General features: G+C 43.6%; 1 protein-coding gene across 1 annotated transcript; it reads right to left on the reverse strand.

The window, feature by feature from the left end:
• Positions 1 to 1014: 1014 nt before the first annotated feature.
• LOC126100341 (apolipophorin-3b-like) lies at positions 1015 to 22249 on the reverse strand. Its single transcript, XM_049910953.1, has 4 exons — positions 22092 to 22249; positions 10423 to 10617; positions 7356 to 7502; positions 1015 to 1281 (listed from the first exon to the last, which is right to left on the reverse strand). Exons 1-4 carry the CDS (start codon positions 22134 to 22136, stop codon positions 1129 to 1131), a joined length of 540 nt encoding a protein of 179 aa, XP_049766910.1. The 5' UTR covers positions 22137 to 22249; the 3' UTR covers positions 1015 to 1128.
• Between the last annotated feature and the right edge of the window lie 2070 nt (positions 22250 to 24319).

The following is a 24319-nucleotide window of genomic DNA, read 5'->3' on the forward strand; positions in this document are numbered from 1 at the left end:
GTGCCGAGGATACCAAATTTCAGACATTGTCTCTCACCACAGGCAACGCAGTGGCCGAGGGCCTTCACTTAACGACAGAGAGCAACCGCGTTCGCTTAGAGTTGTCAGCGCTAACAGAGAGACAACACATCGACCGTAGCGCCTCTCCTAGGCTCGTGACCTTATCGGTTGGACACCAAACGACTGGAAAACCGTGGCCTGGTCAGATGAATCCCCATTTCAGTTGGTAATAGCTGATAGTAGCGTTCGAGTGCGGCGCAGACCGTAGGAAGCCATGGACCCAGGTTGTCAACAAGGCACTGTGCAAGCTGGCCATAGCTTCGTAATAGTGTGACCTGTGTTTATATGGAATGGACTGAGTCCTCTGGTCCAACTGAACCGATCATTGACTAGGATTGGTTATGTTGGAGACCATTTGCAGCGATTCGCTGACTTCACGTTCCCAAACAACGATGGAATTTTTATGGACGACAGTGAGCCATGTCACCAGGTCACAACTGTTCGCGATTGGCTTGAAGAACATTCTAGACAGTTGTAGCGAATGGTCTGGGCACCCAGCTCGTTCGAAGTGAGACCTATTGAATATTTATGGGACATAATCGAGATGTCAATTCGTGCACAAAACCTGCCCCGGCAATACATTCGCAATTATGGACGGCTGTAGAGACAGCGTGGCTTAGTATTTCTGGAGAGGACTTGTTGAGTCAATGCCACGTCGAGTTACTGCACTACGCCGGTCAAATGAGGTCCAAAACGATATTGGGAGGTATACCAATGAGTTTTGTCACCTCAGTGTGTATTAAAGGCCATTTTTGGCAATTTTTAAACCAGAAACGCAGATCAAGATCACTAGTTTACCGTAGCTCACTCCATGCTATCAGAAATTAAAACACAGCGGGCAGATCATATGGTGTTTCGAGGTATTAGTGTGACGTCGCCTGGTGGTGAATAATTTTTTGTCTCGGTGTGCCACGAGTCACTGAGGCAGGGGTCCGTTGCAATAAAACGAGTAAATAAATAGAGAGGAAAAAGTTGTATTTTACGATAAACTGTACATGTAATTTATTGGCTAAGACAGGCAGAGAGGAAGGTGGTAGAAGGGATAGAAGGCGCTTCCGGCAGCGTGGCTCAGTTGGCAGGCTTCTGGACGGCCGACTGGATGGAGTTCTGCAGGTTGGCTGCCGCTTGCTTCGTCTTCTCGGCGGCCTCCTGCAGCGCCGACTGCACCGGCGCCCAAGCGTCCTGCGCCGTCGCCTGCGTCTTGCTCGCGATGTCCTGCCACTGCAAGCACACGAGAGGCGTGTCACCAGGGGGCAACATCCTAAAACTGCCATTATCAGTATACCTGATCCGCCGAGTTTCAGGACATGTCGTCTCCAAAGAAATAAATACAGGGTGGTGCAAATAAAAGTGGACTGAGTTATTGGATACGCTTGGACGTATAACAACACTCCGCGACGTGCACAACCCTTGTACGCCCACCATGTGATTCACACCGTTTCAGAGCGTAGTGCAGACTGTGTCGGTGTCAGTGGATTAGTGCAAAGGGGACGATGGTGAGCAGCGGGTCTTACAAGGGAACATCCCCATCGCACCCCCCTCAGATTTAGTTATAAGTTGGCACAGTGGATAGGCCTTGAAAAACTGAACACAGATCGATCGAGAAAACAGGAAGAAGTTGTGTGGAACTATGAAAAAATAAGCAAAATATACAAACTGGGTCGTCCATGCGAAGATAGGCAATATTAAGGGCAATATGAGGCGAGGAGCTCCGTGGTCCCGTGGTTAGCGTCAGCAGCTGCGGAACGAGAGGTCCTGGGTTCAAATCTTCCCTTGACCGAAAATTTTAACTTTTTATTTTCAGTTTATGTGAAAAACTCTTATGTTTTCATCACTTTTTTTGGAGTGATTATTACATCCACAAGAAAACCTAAATCGGGCAAGGTAGAAGAAACTTTTCACCCATTCGCCAAGTGTACTAGTTAGGTGGGTCGACAACATATTCCTGTCATGTGACGCACATGCTGTCACCAGTGTCGTATACAAAATATCAGACGTGTTTTCCTGTGGAGGAATCGGTTGACCTATGACCTTGCGATCAAATGTTTTCGGTTCCCATTGGAGAGGCACGTCCTTTCGTCAACTAATCACACGGTTTTGCGGTGCGGTCGCAAAACACAGACACTAAACTTATTACAGTGAACAGAGACGTCAATGAACGAACGGACAGATCATAACTTTGCGAAAATAAAGAAAGCAAAATTTTCAGTGGAGGGCAGATTTGAACCAAGGACCTGTCGTTCCGCAGCTGTTCACGCTAACCAGGGGACCACGGCGCTCCTCTCCCCACATTGCCCTTAATATTGCCTATCTTACGCATGGACGACCCATTTTGTATATTTTGCTTATTTTTTCATAGTTCCACACAACTTCTTCCTGTTTTCTCGATTGATCTGTGTTCAGTTTTTCAAGGCCTATCCATTGCGCCAACTTATAACTAAATCTGAGGGGGGTGCGATGGGGATGTTCCCTTGTTAGTTGTGGAATGTTGCGTGACAACAAAGCCTTGGAAACGGTGGTCAGTTGTTTGCTGAGAAGTTTAATGGTGTCAAATGAGTGCCATGGCGTCAGACAGGATGTGTTTTGAACAAGTCAAAGAACATTCCGAACGGTGCCGCACACCAGAAAATGTGGTTGCAGTACACCAGAAACTGCTTCAGAATCTACTAATCAACCAGACGCCTGTCACAAGAGACCGGCATATCGAGGCGATCATGCGGGCGAATACTCCACCTGGATCTTCACATGCAACCCTACCGAGTGTCTGTTGTTCGTGCATTAAAAACAGCAGATGCCCCTCAGCATCTTCAGTTTCGTGAGTGGCTGTTCACTGAGACAGCAATGAATGCCTTGGGCATGGCTCTGTTCTTTATGTTTGATGAAGTCTGGTTTCACCTGAGTGGTCATCTCAAGTCACAGAATCACAGGTTCCAGGTAGCATGGAATCCGCATTTAATTCCACGAAACACCATTGTGTGATCAGCAGCTTGCGGTTTGGTGTGCACGCTGCATTATTGGTCCCATTTTCTTTCACCAGACGCTGACTTCGGCGCGTTAATTGCCAACATGCTGAAAGCGTTTGTGCAAGCATTAACGGAGGAGGAAAAGACCTATAGTTATTTCCAACAGGATTGAGTAACTGCCCATATAGCTTACCGAACCTTGGAGCACATTTACACCATCTTCACGCCTGACAGTTGTCAGCAGAGGTTAGCCTTGCAGCGGCCCTAGATGGCCACTCAGCTCACTTTATCTGTCAGTGTGCGGTTACTTTGATTTGGGAGCCCCCAAAACTAAGGTGTATCGCAAGAACCCTCGTAGTCGTCAAGAACTCCAGCAAAAAATTTCGGATGAGATTGCAGCAATTCCAGCAGTCCAGCATCCTACCGCCTTCAGCAACTTGCTGACCAGCGCCCAAAAGTGCCAAAAGATGAATTGTGGTCACTTTCAGCATCTGCTATAGTCAGGTTAGTACTGTATTTCGTTTCCTGTGCTGTGTTTCTTTGTACCCTGGAACTCTTTTCTCTGGGTCTCTTTTATTTGTCTCATCCTGTATGAGAGCGGGCTGAAAAATAATACGTCCCAATTTCTTATGTGAAAAATCTTTTAGTTTCCAAATAAAATACATCTTAAATCTTGATGTCTACGTATTTGCAGTCCTCTGTCCTAGAGGACTCCGAGTTGTACCGTGTAACAAGAGATCAGAAATGAGCTCCGTATACTCACTTCAAACTTGCCAGCGAGTTTTCTGACGTCATCTCCGAACTCGCTGTCTCCGTGTGGCCGTAGATTCGACTCCTGAGTGTCCGCCGCAACCCACTAGTCTCCTGGTCCTGCTGTCAGATACAAGTGGACTCGACTCGCTCAGGAAGGAGAGCGAGTACACTCGCGGCAATCCCATTACATACGTAAACGTTTAGAAAGACATTTGCGCCATTAAACTGTAAATTACTAGTCATTTGTTCCACACAGTTTGATTTCAGCTTTATAGCCATTCTCAAGTGCAACCTGAAATGTCACAAAACGGCCGACCTGTCTAAATGTCATAAGGAACCGTTGGTCACGGTGATTATTATATACTTATACGACGATTGATCAGTTAGCAGTGAGTATTGTTCTGTTTATAGATGCATCCATAAAGATGAAATTTCTTCGAAGACTGCTGTAAACTTACTTTAATATTTATAAGTCTATTTAGAGAATGTCTAACAATTACGTTGACATATACACACTTTCGAGGCCTCACCGAGTCTGTAGCGACAGTACCAGAAAACTAGAAATGAGGGTGAAGTGCAATTTGCACTTGTGTTCTTTGCATCAATTAATTTTCGTCTTACACCCTCCACAGTCTCACAAAACACAGCTTCGTCAGAGGGCATCTGATCTTGACGGTCGGTTATTTCACTTTTTCAGTCTTACTTAACAGCAGCAAGCTCGTGTTCTGATTTTCCGTACTAACAATAATTCACGACTAGTCTTACACTCCAGCATGCTTCAGTAAGAGAGACCGCCTCGACGAGTATGAAGCGACTGCAGCACCACTGTTCTCAGACTTGAGCTTGCGAAACTACGGCGGGAACGAACGAAGCCCATTGGCACTGGTGTAACAGCTGCCCCCTGATTTGTGAAGTATGCAACCCACAACATTAGTTTCATACTCGCCCCGTCTCTTATCTCTACGTATAACACGGCGGTGTGTAACGTAACTATGTCGGTGCATGAAAAACAATGTGCTGTGCTCGAGTTTCGCATCCGAAAAGTTCGTCCACATATGGAGCATTCTCTCCTTCAGACGACACACGAGCGCTGCTGCATCTACAACATCCGACGCCTTGGGTCCACTGTCGTCGTCGATCGTCCTCAATACAGCCCAGACTTGGCCCCATTCAATTTTCAGCTGTTTCCAAAACTCAAAGTACATTTTAGAGGGCTTCACTTAGTTAGCGATGAAAGCGGTGGAAGCAGAGGTGAGGTTGTGGCTCTGTCAACAAAGACAGATAGTCTACAGTGATGGTATCAAGAAGCTGGTCTCTAGTTGGGAGAAACGTGTTCGTCGCCAGAGCGATTATGTTTAGAAATAAATTTGTAGAATAAAGATGTAAAAAGTTAATAACGTTTTCTGTTATTTAAAATACTTTAAGAATTTTCACATAAAAATTCGGAGACATTATTTTTCACTACGCTTTCGTATAACAGGAAATATGCTAAACGTATCGTATCTCGAACAGGTGAAAGATGTCCACACAATAGCTCTGTGCAGGTAGATGACGCTAATACCTACCAAGTAAACATATTTGATTATGGTATGCAAAGTACATCTTCCTATGTTATTCGTATGGTTATGGTCACCGCCGTTATTTCTGTTAATGGTCTAAATAACATCTGAAGAAAGACAATATTCCACAGGACTGAATATAAAATGCATTATTCCGCACAACTAGTTTCCGGCATGGCCCATTGTTTAAGCTCATCGGTAGCAACGAGGACGACGTGTCCGCATCTGTTGCTACAGAAGCTCAGAAAATGTACCATGCCGGAAACTAGTAGGGCACAGTAAAACATTTTAAAACTCAGTCTGGTCGAATAATGTCTGTCTTCAGATTTATCCAAGCTGTGGTGCCGATCCAGAAGAAAATGATTATGATTAAATCCGCTGTATTAACCAGTTGGGAAATAAAGCTAGATAACAAGCTCAGGATATATTTTTGTTCATATAACAATAATATTAGGCTGACACTGAAATTTAAAAGTATGAAATCGAAAAAAATAATCTTTTAGATATCAACAAATATAGCTAAAAAAGGTACAGTTGAACAAATCTCAAAATACAGATATATAATATAAACTTAAAAAACTTGTTCTGCTTTGAAACTTCCTGACGGATCAAAACTATGGCCCTGACCGGAATTCAAAACTAGAACCTACGCCTTTTGCGGACAAGTGCTCTACCGACATTAAAAAAATTACAATTTTTTGTGGTCTCTCATGTCCCTGATAGCCCATCCATTCGCATTTTCCCCTTAAGATTCTCACCTGATCATGTTAATGGATTTCCTGCATTATTTGCATGTCTTGTTTTCTCATTATCGACTGACACGACTAAAGGTTAAGTAACGTGTTTTTTAAGCTACACTTTTTGAGTTTTTTTTGTTTGAAACGCATTCCAGCTTCAAAATTCTACTACATAACTGTTAGAAACCTCCCAGAATCATCTTCAAATTAACCTTAGCACCGTAGGACTGGAACCAAGACAGAATTGTCTTTCCAGATTGATACCTTAATATGCAGCCATGCCACCAGGATTGCCGATGTGTGTCTTTATGACAGTACGCTGCACTGTCTTGCACCCAGTTGAGATCGAGTAGGTGCCAACTTCTGGAGAAGACATTTTCTTGACATGGAGATTTGATGAAATTTTTTAATTTCTTATATAGACAAATGAAATTTTCTACTAAATTCACAGTATTTCCCTTCGCAAATGGCAATGCTAAATCTGTGGTTTTGTAGAAGCACAGAAAATAATTTCTAGAAATGCTTCAGAATTCTGAAGCGAATGAAATGTGTGTATCCTAGATTGCAGGAGTGGGTTATTTCACTGATCGATACTAATGTAGCAACAGACAGATATTTATTGAAGTGGCGTACCAACAGTCAATAGAACATGACAAAGAAAGACAATGAATAGCTGTACCTCCATTTTCCATCCTTAGAACTCCATACCACTCCCACAAGCTCCGTGCGACCAATACATTTTTCTGTTATAAATGTGAAATGAGCCTTTCTTGGACCATGGGGTTATTACACTCGTTATCCATATTTAACTCAGCACGTTCATTACATACACTTCCCATGGCGAGACAGAAACTGACCTATCTCCGGATAGTCCACTCAAACCATTACCACCAATGACGAATAGTATAGTTGCCTGAGGACGACTAACAGGATTTTTCGAAAGTAGTGTATGAAACACTCTGGGTAGTTTGGCATCAGTATTGCCGTAAGTGGTGGATATGGATCCTACAGGAGAGTCAGAGTGTGTAGTAGCCGGAGGACGCTAGAATTTTGGTAAAGCTATAGACATTTAATTTGCTCAAATGGACCACAGTATCTCTGCGGAGTGATCCTAACGTCATGCACTGTGTCTTTTAACCTTTCGTAGAGCATACCAGATTCTCTATGGATTTTCCTGAAGCTCTCCAAGGTAACGACAGAACATTTAGATCAGGATGGCGATTGCTGTGACCGGTGGGTCACATTCTTGTGTAGAAATACTTGCAGAGAGGCCGGAAACTCACCTGGTGTCCAACGTTGTTGAGTGCCGACTGGAGAGCGTTGAGCTGATCTTCCAGGTTGAGGGACGTGGCGGCGTTGTGGATGCTGTTGTTCAGGTTGCGCGCGAAGGCGTTCAGCTGTTCCGACACGGCGCCCTGGTGCTTCTCGGCCTGCGACAGACAAAAGCCTTCTAAAAGGAACTGCACAGTGTTTGGCGGACACATTAACTCTTAATGTGGGACATAGGAAACCAGTCAAAAAAGTTTAATCAGACTCAACCACAAAATGTGATGTTGTCAGAGGTTATCTGGATTTAGTATAGTGCCATAATGTTTTTCTTAACGATGAACACTTCACAGACAACAGTAATTCAAACGAAACTGATGTTACAGTAATGTTTTCGTAGTTGTCTGTGCACAGTATAAACAAACGTAGAACTATTGGTTTGCTATTTTTTCAATGTTCCGATTGTGAACAGAGGTGGTCTACAATATAGTATTGTTTGACATAGAAGAGTGAAAATAATGCAGTTTAACGACTGCCTTGCGTACTATACCTGCCAATAAGTTCCAGTAATGTTTTTGTAGTTGTTTGTACACAGTCTAAACAAACGTGTAACTATTCGTTTGGGCCCGCATCTCGTGGTCGTGCGGTAGCGTTCTCGCTTCCCACGCCCGGGTTCCCGGGTTCGATTCCCGGCGGGGTCAGGGATTTTCTCTGCCTCGTGATGGCTGGGTGTTGTGTGTTGTCCTTAGGTTAGTTAGGTTTAAGTAGTTCTAAGTTCTAGGGGACTGATGACCATAGATGTTAAGTCCCATAGTGCTCAGAGCCATTTGAACCATTTGAACTACTCGTTTGCAAATTTTTCAATGTTTTGATTGTGAACAGAGGTGGTCTACAATATAGTATTATTTGACATAAGAGAGAGAAAATAATGCAGTTTTACGCCTGCCTTGCGTACTGTACCGCCCAATAAGTTAGCCATTAGTCTCTCTCTTCATAAACCGTTCAACAGGGCAGTTATAGTAACATCACCCGCTAACGTTCGTTTCTCAATACCTGCCCAACCTTACGAGACCCTGGACCATAGGCAGTCACAACATCTGCTGCATTGCTTGTCCTCTTAAAGCTGATTTTATTGTGAGCAGTTATGAGGACATCAGATGCTGTGAGCTGCTGACAAATAGTACGAGGTGCAATTAAAGACCAGCTCTCTGTTTCGTCCGGCAACGGCCTTGCCGCAGTGGACACACCGGTTCCCGTGAGATCACCGAAGTTAAGAGATGTCGGGCGTGGCTGGCACTTGGATGGGTGACCATCCAGGCCGCCATGCGCTGTTGCAATTTTTCGGGGTGCACTCAGCCTCGTGATGCCAATTGAGGAGCTACTCGATCGACTAGTAGCGGCTTCGGTCAAAGAAAACCATCGTAACGACCGGGAGAGCGGTGTGCTGACCACACGCCCCTCCTATTCGCATCCTCACTGAGGATGACACGACGGTCGGATGGTCCCGATGGGCCACCTGTGGCCTGAAGACGGAGTGCTTTCTCTGTTTCGTCCCCTGTCTACAGGGTTATTCATACAGAGTTATGGGAAAAATTATACAAATACAAAAACACATTACCCTCCCAAAACATGGTGTCGGCAAACCGTTGACATTCAAACCAGCTTCCAGTCGTCACGGAATGAACAAATACAGCTCTTTTATGATTTTTAAGCGAGTCTTATACTACCCTTCCTGCAAAATAGTGACAAGGTCAGGTAACTGCGATGGATGTGGATAACGATAACACACTCTTCTCTCCAAAGTTGACCGCAAAGTCTCAAAAATATTGAGATCTGCTGTCTGTGGTGGCCAGGGGAGATCCTGATGCTCACGAAACCCCTCCTGGACGATGCGAGCTGTGTGAACAAGACCCTATCGTCTTGGAACACAGCATTATCACTGGGGGACAAACACTGTACCGTGGGATAGACTTGATCAGCGAAAACAGTCCCATAATCCTTGGCAATAATAAACCTTACAGAGTAACCAAGTAACACGTGGATATGGATGCCCAAATCATCACCAAACTCGTGCCATGTTTCGTTCTTGGCCCTTAAACTCGGCCAGAAGTTGTAAATAGTGTGAAACGAGATGCATTCGACCAAATGACTTTTTTTGCTCCATAGTTTAGGTTTTATTGCTTCGGTATCAGATTTTCCTGTTACGGATATTTGCATCACTGGTGAGTAGTTTTGTAATACCAGTTCTCCCTGCAATTCCATGCTCCTTTCGTGTTGTTTTGGTGATGACAGGGTTCGCGAATGGGGCATTCTGTTCTGCAGTGAATTTTTGCAGCTGACATCCTCTAATTTTTCGTCACAATCCTCTCCGACGACCAGTCGTCACAACCACTCAACATACACCATCGTACGCGTTGCGACTTAGCAGATGATGTTTTTCTGCTTTCCCTGTATGCTGTACTAGTATTTGATATGATACCTCGCGGAACACCAAACACTTCCGCTGCCTGGGTCACGGGAGCACCCAGCATGCGAGCACCAACTATTTGCCCAAATTCGAATTCACTCAGCTCCGACGTAACGCATTCACAACCACACAGAACACTTCCCAGCCCGTGGCAGATACTTACAATGTATTGAGGACATTGCAAGGTGCGGTTAATTTAAGTGATACATTAATTAAGTGATACACAGTTTTTCTTCCTATACTTTTATTAAAACACTATAAATTTGATTTTTTTTTTGCCTTCATTTATCTGGGAGGTAGTAATCATTCAAGTGGCTGGTACTACTGGAAGGAGACTACACACTTGTCGACTAACAAGGGGTGCAATAAACTAGCTTTGGGAATGATAGTGGAACATGAAATGACCTTGTCGAGAACCAAGTTTCAGTACACAAAGCATCTAGGAGGTCCACTTTACGTGGGAGACTCTGTTCATCACGATGTCACACAAAGCACAATGCGGAACTTGAGTCATCTCCAGTCTGCTTAAAATTCATCCCTTGTCTGTTGGGTCACACTGGAGAACATTTGTGGACATGTCGCTGACTTGGTGTACAATGGCTGCGAGCGTCACTCACCTCCTCCTTGAGTGTGGTGGTGACTTCGGCGATCTTGTTCTTGAAGGTATTAGCCTGCTCGGTGAGCAGGTTGAGGGCCTCGTCCTGCGTCGGCAGGCCCAGTGACTCCCGGACCTCGTGCACGGCGTTGACGATCGTGTGGTTCAGTTGCTGCACCGTCTCTGCGATGTTCACCTGGCCAGCTTCTGGTCGCGCCTGTGGACAGGTGATTTGAGCCGTCAAAGAACGGAAAGAACCTTTATGTTGCTGCGCAATGTGACTCGGTGGGTTAAGTCAAAACAACAATTATTGTGGCTGTATGTATGTACTCGGGAGACCATACTCATCCTACGGCTTATCTTAGAAGATACACCGAATAAAAGCAAACCAACGTTTCTAGCTATTGTTGATTTAGAGAAGGCTTTTGACCATCCTGACTGGAATGCATTCTTTTACATTCTGAAGGTAGCAAGAGTAAAATACAGTGAACGAAATGTTATCTATGACTTGTATAGAAGCCACTCTGCTGTTATAACAGTGGCGGAAATGAAAGGGAAGCAGTAGTTGAGAAGGGAGTGATATGATTGTAGTCTATCCCCTGTGTAATTCAATCCGTACATTGAGCAAGCACTAAAAACCAAAGACCAATTAGGAAAGGGAATTACAGTTCAGGGAGGGGAAATAAAAACAATGGCTTTGGCTGATGACATTCTAATTCTATCAAAGACGGCCAATAACTTGGAGGACTGTGTCCTGAAAAGAGTTTATAAGACAAATATCGACAAAAGTAAAGAAAAGGACAATGCAATTTAGTCAAATTACATCAGGAGATGCTGATACAATTACATAAGGAAATGACACACTAAAAACAGTAGATCAGTTTTGCTTTTTAGGCAGCAAAATAAGTGATTATGACCGCAGTAGAGACGATAGAAAATGCAGACTGATAATAGAAAGAAAATCGTTTCTGAAAAAGAGGAATTTTTTAACATCGGGTATAAATGTGTTAGAGAGGTCTTTGTATGGAGTTGAGCCTTGTACAGATGTGAAACGTGAACAATAAGAAGCTCAGACCAGAAGAGAATAGAACCTTTTGAGATGCTGTGCTACAAACGAAAGTTGAAAATTAGACGGGTAGATCGAATAATTAATGAGCAGGTGCTGAATCGAATTGAGGAATAAGAAATGTTTGGCTCAACTTGACTAACAGCACGGATCGGTTGATAGTACACAGTCAAATAAAACTCAATGGTTCCAAGGAACTTTTCAAGTCGTAAACATCTACGATGTATATATGCAGACTGAAGTGCAGAATTAATATTTGTAGCAACGACAGGATTCGAACCCAAATACCCCGCTCTCCAGGCAGATGGGCTAACTACTACGCCACCCTAGCACAGTGGCATGTTTGAGACTTGGAAAGGTCTCTGGAACTATATAGTTTTATTTTATTACAGCATCTGTGCCTGGATTTCAAGCAGGATACCCCGTTTCATTGGATGTTGAGGTGCTATTCCAATACAATTGGAAGGCCTCTGCAATACTGTTCGAGTTTAGGGGGCATACCAAGTGGGCAGCGGCGTGAATGGAAATTTGAATTGAGGAAGGATGCGTGATAGGGTAGTCCGTCCAATTGTGCAAAGCCACCGTGTCAGGGTGGCGTAGTAGTTAGCACATGTGCCTAGTGAGCCGGAGACATGGGTTCAGAACCTGGCCTTGGTACAAACTGTCATTCAGTCTGCATATACACATGATAGGACACATCGTAAGACATCGAAGAATCGTCATTTGGTACTGGAAGGAAGTTTAGGAATACAAAATGTAGAGGGGGACCAAATCTTGAAAATAATAAGCAGGATCAAATGGATGTAGGTTTCAGTAGTTATAAAGAGATGAAGAGGCTTTCATAGAATAGACTAGCCTGGAGAGCTGCATCAGTGCAGTATTCGGATGGGAGACCTGAACATTAACGACGGCGGATTAACGACGAGGGCCAGTGTGCCAGCCAGCCTGGAGGTTTTCCACATCCCGCTAGGTGAATACCGGGCTGGTCCCCAAGTTCCGCCTCGGTTACACGCGTCGCAGACATTTGAAACACGTCCTCACTATTTCAAGATTTCCACTCGATGCAGACTGTTGGGGTACACTGATTCGGTCCTGGGGGGTACGGGGTGGCGCCAGGAAGGGCATCCGGCCATCCCTAACTCTAACCTTGCCAAATCCGTTGTAACCGCGCCGACCCTGCGATCGTTGCGGAACTATGACGTAAGCGAAAGAAACAAAGAAAGTCCTTTCTGGGGTCCGTGATTGATCAGTATCTTTTATTGTGAAGGACGTGCTAAGCAGAACACAATATCTGTTTTTTATGCCTCTAATATAAACGCCTTAACGCAGATTTGAAACTTATAATCACCGTCGTAAAATTTCTAGATACCAGTGCCGAGGTATATCATCGACCCAACCTCACTGGGTGGATACAGGAAAATCCCGTTGAAATACTGAAGTACTGAAAGAGTTGAAGAAGTTCATGTCACGCCATACGCTGGTTTTAGCGAATAATGCTTTCGCAAGTCGACGTAAAATACGTATTAACGGGCACTTCTTGCTAGGGTAGGATAACACGAAAAACGTCATACCCAAGTTAATAGTTGGTTTGAAGAAAATTCCTTGAAAATATGATGTTTTCTGAACATTTGATTGACTCAATATGAATTTCTTCAACTATGTTACAAATGTGGACCATATTTTACAAAAAAATGTTTCAGATCTTGCCAAGCCAAGCACAACTTGATGTACTCACATAGCAGAGTGAGAATTTGAAATTCATCAAATGTTCAGAAAGCATCAGGTTTCAATGAGGATTTTCTTGACCAAGAGAACTGTACAGATGTTTTACGTGCTAATCTTGTCTACCAGTAGATTTTTGGTGTACGTATTTTTAGAAAATGGTTCAAATGGCTCTAAGCACTATGGGTCTTAACATCAGAGGTCATCAGTTCCCTAGACTTAGAACCACTTAAACCTAACTAATCTCCGTGCCCGAGGCAGGTTTCGAACCTGCGACCGTAGCAGCAGCGCAGTTCCGGACTGAGGCGCCTAGAACCGCTCGGCCACAACGGCCGGCGTATTTTTACATCAATCTGAAAATGATACTCCCTCCCGAAAGTATTCGTCAATAAAACATTTCTCACTATAAGCAGCTTATGGTTGGTAGCATGGATTGTTTCGGTATACGGCGGGACTTAAATAAAATAAGTTGCTCATTATTATGGTAGGTCAAGTAACTTTTATTGAATGCTGCGTTACACGTAAAAATGACACAGATGAACTATTTCCAACATAGTCATCAACTCCCCGTAAACAAAGATCGGAACGTTCTACCAGTCGTTCAGTTGCTCGACTGTAGACGTCCACTCCATGGTGACGGAGCTATTCGGGACCCGCTGTATGAATTACTCATCGTTCGAAATTGTCTTACCGCTTAGATTTTCTTTCAGTTTGTAGCAGAGATGGAACTCCCATGCTGCAAAATCTGGATTTTATGGCGGATCAGTATTAGCTACGTCTTTACGGCCTTGGTGAAACTGCTGCCACAATTTCACTGCGACTGGACGCGACACAGCATTTGGTCCATATACTGCCAGAATTTACAATTTTGCCCTCAAGATTTGAATTGTCCTGCACACTTCAGCTTTGGAGTACGTTCCCAGTTGATGAGTTATTTCAATCGCACACTGTGAAACACGTGTTATCCATCCTGCAGCAGAACTGGGTCTGCAGAAAACACGGAACCTTTACTACCTTCCAATATTGCGGCACTCTCGTTGCGTCATGGTCTTAGCGCGGGACGAAATGTGTAACTTACTTTCTGACGTTACTACGGACATACACTATCTGATGGATAGGACGACTGTTTGCTGAAGGCTTTGTAGCGTTCGGGACGGTGTCGTCTAAATTTATTGCAAGAAGATACAAGAGGAATTGGACATAATTAGTATTTGATGAAATCAGTGGCAGCCTGCTATAAATGTGAAAAATGTAAATTAATGAACATGAGTACGAGAAACACTCTTATAACGTTCGAATACAGTACACGTGGTGTGCTGTTTCACACGGTGAGGTCGGTGAAATATCTAGGCATATCGTTCTGAAAAGCAACGTGAAACGGAACGAGCACGTAAGATCGTTTGTAGGGAACGCAAGTGGTCCACTTCGATTTTGTTGGAGACTAACAGGAAGGTGTAGCTCATCTATAAAGGGGACCGCATACAGAACACTTGCGCGATCCATTCTTGAATTGCTCAAGTGTCTGGGATACTCAGCAGGTGAATTAAAGGAAGACTTCCAAGCAAGTTAGAGGCGCGCTTCTAGAGTTGTTACCGCTAGGTTCAATCAACACTCGAATGTTAGGAAAACGCAATGTGAACTTAAAATACGGATGGAGGAAGGCGTTTTTTTTTCATGAAATACTTTCGAGAAAGTTTAGACAACGGTCATTTGCGACAGACTGCAGAACCATGCTACTCCCACAAACATACAGCGAAGACAAGATAAGAAAAATCGGGGTTCGCACGGACGCATATAGACAGTAGTTCTAAGCTCGTTCCATTTGCAAGGTGGGCAGGAGGGGGGATGAGTAGTAGTAGTAAAAACTACCCTCGGCCATGCGCCGTATGGTGAATATGTATGCAGAAGTAAAATATTTGAGTTTGACAGTTGCTTGGAGAAAGTAGTGTTGATTTTCCAGTTAATGTTGATACTGATTGGGGCACAGGTAGATGTGTTATACATGAATCCCGAAAATATCCTATTTTCATTTTCTAATTAACTTTTTCTTTACATCATTGACGACTGAACTCAAGGAACCTTCGTTTTTCAGTTTTGGAAGCTATCATCTTAATATTGGAAGTAATTCTTTTTTATTGTTACTACACTGTTAAATAAAATCTGTAAATAAGGTGAGACTGTATTATTTCAAATGAAATGGCTCTGAGCACTATGGGACTCAACATCTTAGGTCAGAAGTCCCCTAGAACTTAGAACTACTTAAACCTAACTAACCTAAGGACACCACACACACCCATGCCTGAGGCAGGATTCGAACCTGCGACCGTAGCACTGTATTACTTTGCCGGCCGGTGTGGCCGTGCGGTTAAAGGCGCTTCAGTCTGGAACCGCGTGACCGCTACGGTCGCAGGTTCGAATCCTGCCTCGGGCATGGATGTGTGTGATGTCCTTAGGTTAGTTAGGTTTAAGTAGTTCTAAGTTCTAGGGGACTGTTGACCACAGATGTTAAGTCCCATAGTGCTCAGAGCCATTTGAACCTTTTTTTTTTGTATTACTTTATGTATTTGTGGTGGCGTGCGTTTGCATCCTCTGAATCTTGAACTTACTCGTCCGAGCAGTTACCAGAGTATTTGCAGTTTTCACAACTTATTGCAGGAGATGAAAGAAGTGGTAAGTCACAGAAAAAATTCCAGGGCCAACGGGGCATCGAATTCCGGACGTTTGGGCTGGTAGTTGGACACTCACAAGCTTTGCCACAGAATTATGCATTAACAGGATAAAAATGTAAAACATAATATGCCTGTCAAAGAATGAAGGGGATGATTGCAAAAACCCTCAAAAGGAAAGTGACGAAAGAGACGCAAATGATATTTTATAAAGTAAGACATTTCCTCTTGTTGTAGGCGGAAGAATTTTGGGTTCGAAGCATGAAATATCTTAGGCAGTAGGAAACAAGAAGAATGAAGTTATTCAGATCTGTCAAGGGTTGCAGCAGAGGAAATCAAATCGGCAACAATTGCTTAAGGGCAGAAGAAATATTAATAGAAAACGCTACATAGGACAAAACTGAATAGAAGGAACAAGTTCTGCGTACGAAGGAGACCAAGTCTCAAAGTAAGCCTTCCTTCATAAAAATGTGAGGAGATCAGTGAGCAGTCCGAGGAAAAGATGATAAATCGGAGACAGGTTTCCTTAGCGTAAACGCGGAGAGTGAGAAAAAATAATAACTAAATTTCATCTTGATTTACAATGAGTGGATTTCAGATTTATGGCAGTAATGAAGCTACAACCAACTGCAAATTTCTTTTTCGTGGGGGTGAAGCGCCGAGGAAAGACCGTAAGCGTCGCAGTCGTAAGAGCATACGTCGTCAGGAATGCGAGAAGCCAGCCATATCGCAGCAGCAGTGGGTCTGCTTTCGCTCGTGACATAACAGCGGTGCGGGTCGCGCCTTGATCTTGAGCCGGCGGGAGGCCATCCTGGTATCGGTTATCGCGAGGTCAGAGTTCACCCGCTATCGGCCGTCTGTGTGGACACTTGGCCAACATCCGCCAAGTTGAGGGCCGCCTCCGAAAACTTCTGTTAAGGGAATACGTTAGTGAGTAGCAACGTGGTGCGTCTTCACTCGCTCTGGATCCAAAGTTGGACAGTTGATACTTTTAAAAATATCGGGCATCCGATATATCAATATTTAAAAAACGTCACTATCGAAAAGAAGTATCGATATCTCGACTGAAAAACATATCGACGCACGGCCTATAAAAATGTCGGCTGCGCATTGTGAATATACTGACAGAGCTGTATATTTAAGTGTAGTATTGATTTTTTTCTTAGATATTCTGTACATCAACAATCTAGCAGCCTGCTTATCCCCCTTAGAGCAAGAACTGAAAGGAAAACGATGCGCGTTCACGCTTGGCGAAAACCACTTTTTTAGCAACGGTAGCCGGCCTTTGTGGGCGAGCGGTTCTGGGCGCTTCAGTCCGGAACCGCGCTGCTGCTACGGTCGCAGGTTCGAATCCTCCCTTGGGCATGGATGTGTGTGATGTCCTTAGATTAGTTAGGTACAAGTAGTTCTAAGTCTAGGGGACTGATGACCTCAGATGTTAAGTCCCATAGTGCTCAGAGCCATTTGAACCATTTTTTTTACTATGGTAACTTTGTGTAAGTGGCACAATAAAAGTTGTCCGATGGGTCCGTCGCTCGGTTTCGTCATATATCTGATTTTTCCGGAACGCTTCACGTTGACTTATCTGTTTCTTCATTTCCCTAAACGCCAGCGAACTAGTAGTTGTACTGTCAAAATTGCGTGGTGAAGTTTAACATTGCAGCTTCTATTGATAGCGCCCAACGCCGATTAAGTCAGTATTTCCCCTCACATGTGTCCACTCTCCGGAAAAACCAGTCATGTTATTTAGATTTTTGTTCATCATTTTCAGTCGCCGTTTTGAAGAATGCCGAGGTGAAGAAATACCACACTAGTTGCAATTTCTTCACATCTGAACACTGTGAAAGAGTACTGGACATGATGAAAGCTCAAAAAGTAGTAAGACTCCTACACACAGTGAAAGTTAAATTATGTTCTTCTACAATTTCAGAAGAACAATTTCAAATATTTACCGAAAATTGCGAAAAAGTATAATACAAAATAAAAATATCGGCACTCGGTTTTGCCGTATCGATATCGGCATATCGAGCAGAAAATTATTGCCGATATACATCGAAATTTTGGGAAAATGTAGATGTATTGATATTTTGTTAAGAGCCCTGTTCCAAAGTCGAAGTACGCGGGTGAGTACGAGTCTTGCGGTAAAACGTCTGCACTGTACACAGGCTCGCCATGAAATCCTGGTGGTATATGGTCAAATGCAATGTTGCGACCATTCGTAGTGAAATGCTGCCAACAAACTGACTAAAGCAGCGCAGGCGTGGCTGATCGGGAAGGAAGGCCATCGGAATAGACGACAGGCGATAATTTCTGAGCTTATTCGGAGCAGTCATGTATTTTCCAACGCTGAGGACGTTCACACAGCGATTCAATCACTAAGAAAGGGGACGACTAGTAGAACGTCTCGGGTCGTTGGTTACGCAACCTTGGTGACCATGTGAAAAACAGAGTAAAGTATTTGTGCCACTTCGAAGTGTAGTGTAGCCTCCAATAGAAGTAGCCTGGCTTGCCGTTGTTTTGTGTAACTTACTATTTTAAATCTCCTTGTGATAACAAGACTCCTAACTAAGGTACGAGAATATGGGATTGGTTCCCAAGTATGTGAGTGGCTCGAAGACTTCTTAAGTAATAGAACCCAGTACGTTGTCCTCGATGGTGAGTGTTCATCGGAGGTGAGGGTATCATCTGAAGTGCCCCAGGGAAGTGTGGTAGGTCCGCTGTTGTTTTCTATCTACATAAATGATCTTTTGGATAGGGTGGATAGCAATGTGCGGCTGTTTGTTGGTGATGCTGTGGTGTACGGGAAGGTGGCGTTGTTGAGTGACTGTAGGAGGATACAAGATGACTTGGACAGGATTTGTGATTGGTTTAAGGAATGACAGCTAATTCTAAATATAGATAAATGTGAATTAATGCAGATGAATAGGAAAAAGAATCCTGTAATGTTTGAATACTCCATTAGTAGTGTAGCGCTTGACACAGTCACGTCGATTAAATATTTGGGCGTAACATTGCAGAGCGGTATGAAGTGGGACAGGCATATAATGTCAGTTGTGGGGAAAACGGATAGTCCTCGGTTCATTGGTATAAGTTTGGGAAGATGTGGTTCATCTGTAAAGGAGACCGCTTATAAAACACTAATACGACCTATTCTTGAGTACTGCTCGAGCGTTTGGGATTCCTATCAGTTCGGATTGAGGGAGGACATAGAAGCAATTCAGAGGCGGGTTGCTAGATTTGTTACTGGTAGGTTTGATCATCACGCGAGTGTTACGGAAATGCTTCAGGAACTCGAGTGGGAGTCTCTAGAGGAAAGGAGGCGTTCTTTTCGTGAATCGCTACTGACGAAGTTTAGAGAACCAGCATTTGAGGCTGATTGAAGTACAATTTTACTGCCGCCAACTTACATTTCGCGGAAAGACCAAAAAGATAAGATAAGAGAGATTAGGGCTCGTACAGAGGCATATAGGCAGTCATTTTTCCCTCGTTCTGTTTGGGAGTGGAACAGGGAGAGAAGATGCTAGTTGTGGTACGAGGTACCCTCCGCCACGCACCGTATGGTGGATTGCGGAGTATGTATGTAGGTGTAGAGCTGCTTGAATTCCGCTCCTACCAAGAAAGCTTTGTTACTTAATATTTAAAAAGGGACGTGACTTGCTGGTCAACGGTCTTGCCGCAGCGATAACACCGCTTTCTATCACATCACCGAAGTTAAGCTCTGTCGGTGTAGGCTAGTACTTGGATGGGTGACCCTACCGGTTTGCTGAGCGCTGTTGGCAAACGGGCTTCACTCATCCTTTGTGAGGCCAATTGAACAGGTGCTTGACTGAGAAGTAGCGGCTCCGGTCACGAAAAGGGACTTGAGGAGATGCGCACCAAATCACTAACTAAACATTCTGAGAATGGATACTCATTCATTTGATGTACATTTGCAAATGGTTACACCAATAATTAAGAAACAGCTCGCTCATTTGCGTGACGCTATTCCTGTTCTCACTATCCCTCACTTACCTTACATTATTTGGTAGCAATAAATTTTTGAACACCTGAATTTCTTAAGTGCAATAACACTGCAGTCAAGCTTAACCGCCATGGAAAAGTGTACAGTTACTACAGAAAGTTTGAAACGTTACTTAAAGATAAGGAAAGGTGAACTTACATATTTAGTGCTGACACTATGGTTACATTTAAATAAGAAGGGATTTCTGGGTCTTGCAAGAAGTTCTAGGCATCAAAAGTAGCTACGTGTTGGCTCCACTAGCTCGCCAGCACCATTTCTGCTTTTTGTTGTACTTCTTATAATTAGTCTCCAATGAAAGTTACATCTTTACTAATTTTAGCATCACCGTTTCCAGATATATTTTCCCATATTTCGACATCTAATAGTATTGTTCGGTTTTTTCTGACGCTACGGTACTCATTTGATTTTAAACACTATTAGGCTAGCAAACTCCAATAGACTTCCAGTATTCTAAAATGAATGCGCGTACCACAGATCGTGACGCTGTTTGCACCATTAAGTTTACTCAACACAAAAAATCGCGCAAAGCAAGCAGTTTGATGAACGGAACAGAGCTGGCGAAGATATTCAAAATCAGTCAGAGACTATACGGCACAACCAGTCTGCGCAATAAAAATCTAATTTCAGTAGATCCGTCGATATACTGTGCAAAAGAACAGAGCCGCAATATTACAGACCAATATCTTCAATCGGTTTCCTGCATAATCCTTGAACATATTCTGAGTTGAAATACAGTAAATTTCCTTGAGGGGGAAAGATTTTGTTCAAAAATCAACACGATTTTAGAAAGCGTCGCTCGTGCGAAACTTAGATTGCCTTTGCCTTACATGAGATCCAGCGAACCATGAATGAAATGCAACAGGCGGGCGCCATCTTCCTAGATTTCCGTACAGCGTTTGATACGGTGCAACACTGCCGACTATTAATGAAGTAACAAGCATACGGAATGGGCTCCCAGGAATGTGAGTGGTTCAAAGATGGCTCAAAGACTTCTTAAGTAACAGAACTCAGTAAGTTGTACTGGTCGGCGAGTGTTCGTCAGTGACAAGGGTATCGCCGGCCGGAGTGGCCGAGCGGTTCTAGGCACTACAGTCTGGAACCGTGCGACCGCTACGGTCGCAGGTTCGACTCCTGCCTCGGACATGGATGTGTGTGTTGTCCTTAGGTTAGTTAGGTTTAAGCAGTTCTAAGTTCTAGGGGACTGATAACCTCAGACATTAGGTCCCATAGTACTCAGAGCCATTTGAACCATTTTTGACAAGGGTATCGTCAGGGAACTTTGCTAGGGCCACTGATATTTTCTATATGCATAAATGACCTGCTGGACAGGGTAAGCAGCAGTGTGAGGCTGTTTGCTCATGAAGCTGTGGCGTATGAGAAGGTGTCGTCGTTGAGTGACTGTAGGAGGATGCAAGATGCTTAAGACAAAATTGGTAGTTGGTGTGTTGAATGGCAGAATTGTAGAAAAATGTAAGCTAACGCGGATAAATAGGAACAACAAACCCATAATGTTCGAGTGCAGTATTAGTAGTATACAGCCTGGCAGAGTCATGTCTATTAAATATCTAAGCGTAACGTTGCAAAGCAATATGAAATTTAAATGAGATGCAAGTATTGTTGTAGGGAAGGCGAATGGTCTACTTCGGTTTATTGGGAGAATTTTAGGGAAGTTTTTTCATCTGTAAAGGAGGCGACATACAGGACACCAGTGTGACCTATTCTTGAGTACTGTTAGAATATTTGGGATCCGCACTGGGTCGGATTAAAGTAAGACGTCGAAGAAATTCAGAAGCGGGCTGCTACATTTCATATCAGTAGCTTCGAACAACACGCAAGTATTACGGAGACGCTTCGGGAACACAGATGGGTATCCGTGGAGGGCAGGAGACGTTTTTTTCGAGGAGCACTGCCGAGAAAATTTGGGGACCCAGGATTTGAGGCTGACTGCAGAACGATTCTACATTTCACGAAGATAAGATCAGAGAAATTAGGGCTCGCACGGAGACATATAGACAGTCGTTTTTCGTCGCTCTGTTTGCAAGTGGAGCATGAAAGAAAATAACTAGTATTGGTACAGAGTACCTTCTGTCACGCAGCATATTGTGGCTTGCGGAGTGCGATGTAGAACCTTATGTCTTATTTATGAATCGTCAATAATATTACACAGTATTATTGACACTGTAGGAGTCGCTGTAGACATGTAGCGGATAGCTCACCTGGCAGGCGACGGCCAACATCAGGACAGCCAGCAGAGTCTTCATGGCGCTTGCGGTGGCGGCTTCTGCGGTCGTGTGGTCGCGGGGAGCGCTGAGTGCGTTGCAGCTGGCTGCGCCGCCCGCGCGCTATATAGACGGCTGTGGACGCCGAACTTTGCTCCGGGACACCACTCCCTCTCTCCCTCCCGCCTCCCACTCTGCCTGACAGATGAGGGAAGTGAGTCACGGCCAGGCGGATCTCCTCCACGGTCCTCTCCCACTGTCTCAGTGATACCCCCGCGTCTGCTTTCGCATTTTTCCACATGCACGCCTGGCGGCGTTTCATTGCTGCGAGACCCCAGTCAGTCACCGGATGCCACGGCTTTCTAAGCATCCACATCATTTGTGTCATGAACAGAGATATACATCATCATCATCATCATCATCATCATCACAATCATAATCATCTTCCTTTCGAAAATTGGCCTATTACTTGGTTCAGATTTGCGAACGAAATCATTCCAATCTTTTCCGAGGTCTTCCGATATCTCTTTTCCCATTCCGCTTGCAATCATGAGATGTTGGCGCCAGTTTTCTTAATGGTTTTGAAATTTTTTATTCATGTTGAAAGTATTTAATTCTGTTCTCATACTAGGGGTGCTCAATAAGAAATGCAACATTTTTTTTCTGAAAGCAGGTCGGTTTTATTCAGAATTCGAATACACCATATTATTCCCCACTCTTCTGGCTATGAAACCCTTTTTTTTTAACATAACCTCGGTTCAAGCGACGGCCTTACGCAACCTTATTGAGAGCGCCTGTAGGTTAGATTTACTTTCATTCCAATTGATCCGTAGTGAGGAGGTCCTCCAGGATGTAGAACATGTCAGAAAAACAATAATACATGACAAATATTTACAACTCAAACAAATAAGCTAATGTACCATTCCACAGGCCCCAAGTGGAATGATCGTCATTTTTTAATGAACACTATATGAAAGAATCATTTTACAAATACTAATGCATTGAATTTAAAATAAAAAAGTTTTTTATTTATTTATAAGATAATAAACGTGTAATACAACTCCTATAATACTTAATTACAATGAACACATTACAGCACTAAAATTGTGCAAAAGTTACATTGTACTTTTATATACACAAATCAGTTGGTTTTACTGAGAAATTCATCAATGGAGTAGAAGGAGGTGGCCACAATAAATCCTTTAGGCTTTTCTTAAACTGAATTTCATTGGTTGTTAAGCTTTTTATGGCTGCTGGCAAGTTATTGAAAATGTGTGTTCTTGAATAATGCACACCTTTTTGTACAAGAGCAAGTGACTTTAAATCCTTGTGAATATTATTCTTATTTCTAGTATTGATTCCATGAATTGAGCTGTTGGTTTGAAAAAGTGATATATTTTTAATGACAAATTTCATTAAGGAATAAATATATTGGGAAGAAGTAGTTAGTATCCCTAGTTCCCTAAACAGGCTTCTGCAGGATGTTCTTGAGTTCACACCACATATAACTCTTACTTCACGTTTTTGTGCCCGGAAAACTGTAGCTTGGCTTGATGAATTACCCCAAAAAAATAATCCCATATAACATTATGGAATGAAAGTAAGCATAGTATGCCAGCTTTTTTATTTTTATATCCCCTATGTCTGACACAATTCGCTTTGAAAACAGAGATTTGTTAAGACGCTTCAGCAGCTCTGTGGTGTGCTTTTCCCAGTTGAATTTATTATCAAGCTGTAGTCCCAAGAATTTAACACTGTCCACTTCTCGCGTGATACCACTCTACTGGTCGACGTAGGAGCCAACGTCTCGCCGCAACATCCACGTATTGCTTCCCGTGGAGTGCGTCTTTCATTGCGCCAAACAGATGCAAATGGGAAGGTGCAAGATCTGGGCTGTAGGGCGTATGAGGAACAACAACCCACTGACGTTTCGTGAACTCTTCTCAGGTGCGCACACTTGTGTGAGGGCTTGTGTTTGATTGTGATTCGTCTGTCACGTCGAATGAAAGTCTCTTCGCTTTTCAACATTGCAGTAATCATGTTGTGTGCGGCAGGCCGGCGCGCGCAAGGTCTGACAGGTTTGAGCAACCTTGTTGCGATGATACCATACGTTTCCCCCAAAGACTCGCCTTGATTTTGTTCACTGCCAGGTTTCCGTAACATGCTGCAAGAGCCTATGAATATTATGCGATTTTCCGCCGAAAGAATGACCGCTCTCTGTTTGA

The sequence above is a fragment of the Schistocerca cancellata genome, chromosome 9 (assembly GCF_023864275.1).
Source record: "Schistocerca cancellata isolate TAMUIC-IGC-003103 chromosome 9, iqSchCanc2.1, whole genome shotgun sequence".
NCBI lineage: Eukaryota > Metazoa > Arthropoda > Insecta > Orthoptera > Acrididae > Schistocerca > Schistocerca cancellata.

Excerpts from the sequence above, each read along its gene's own strand:
- LOC126100341 (XM_049910953.1), bottom strand. The coding sequence starts at position 22,136 with ATGAAGACTCTGCTGGCTGTCCTGATGTTGGCCGTCGCCTGCCAG. Across the intron at positions 10,618-22,091 it reads TGTTGGCCGTCGCCTGCCAG|GCGCGACCAGAAGCTGGCCA; the intron begins GTGAGCTATCCG and ends ACCTGTCCACAG. Across the intron at positions 1,282-7,355 it reads TCAACAACGTTGGACACCAG|TGGCAGGACATCGCGAGCAA; the intron begins GTGAGTTTCCGG and ends GTGTGCTTGCAG.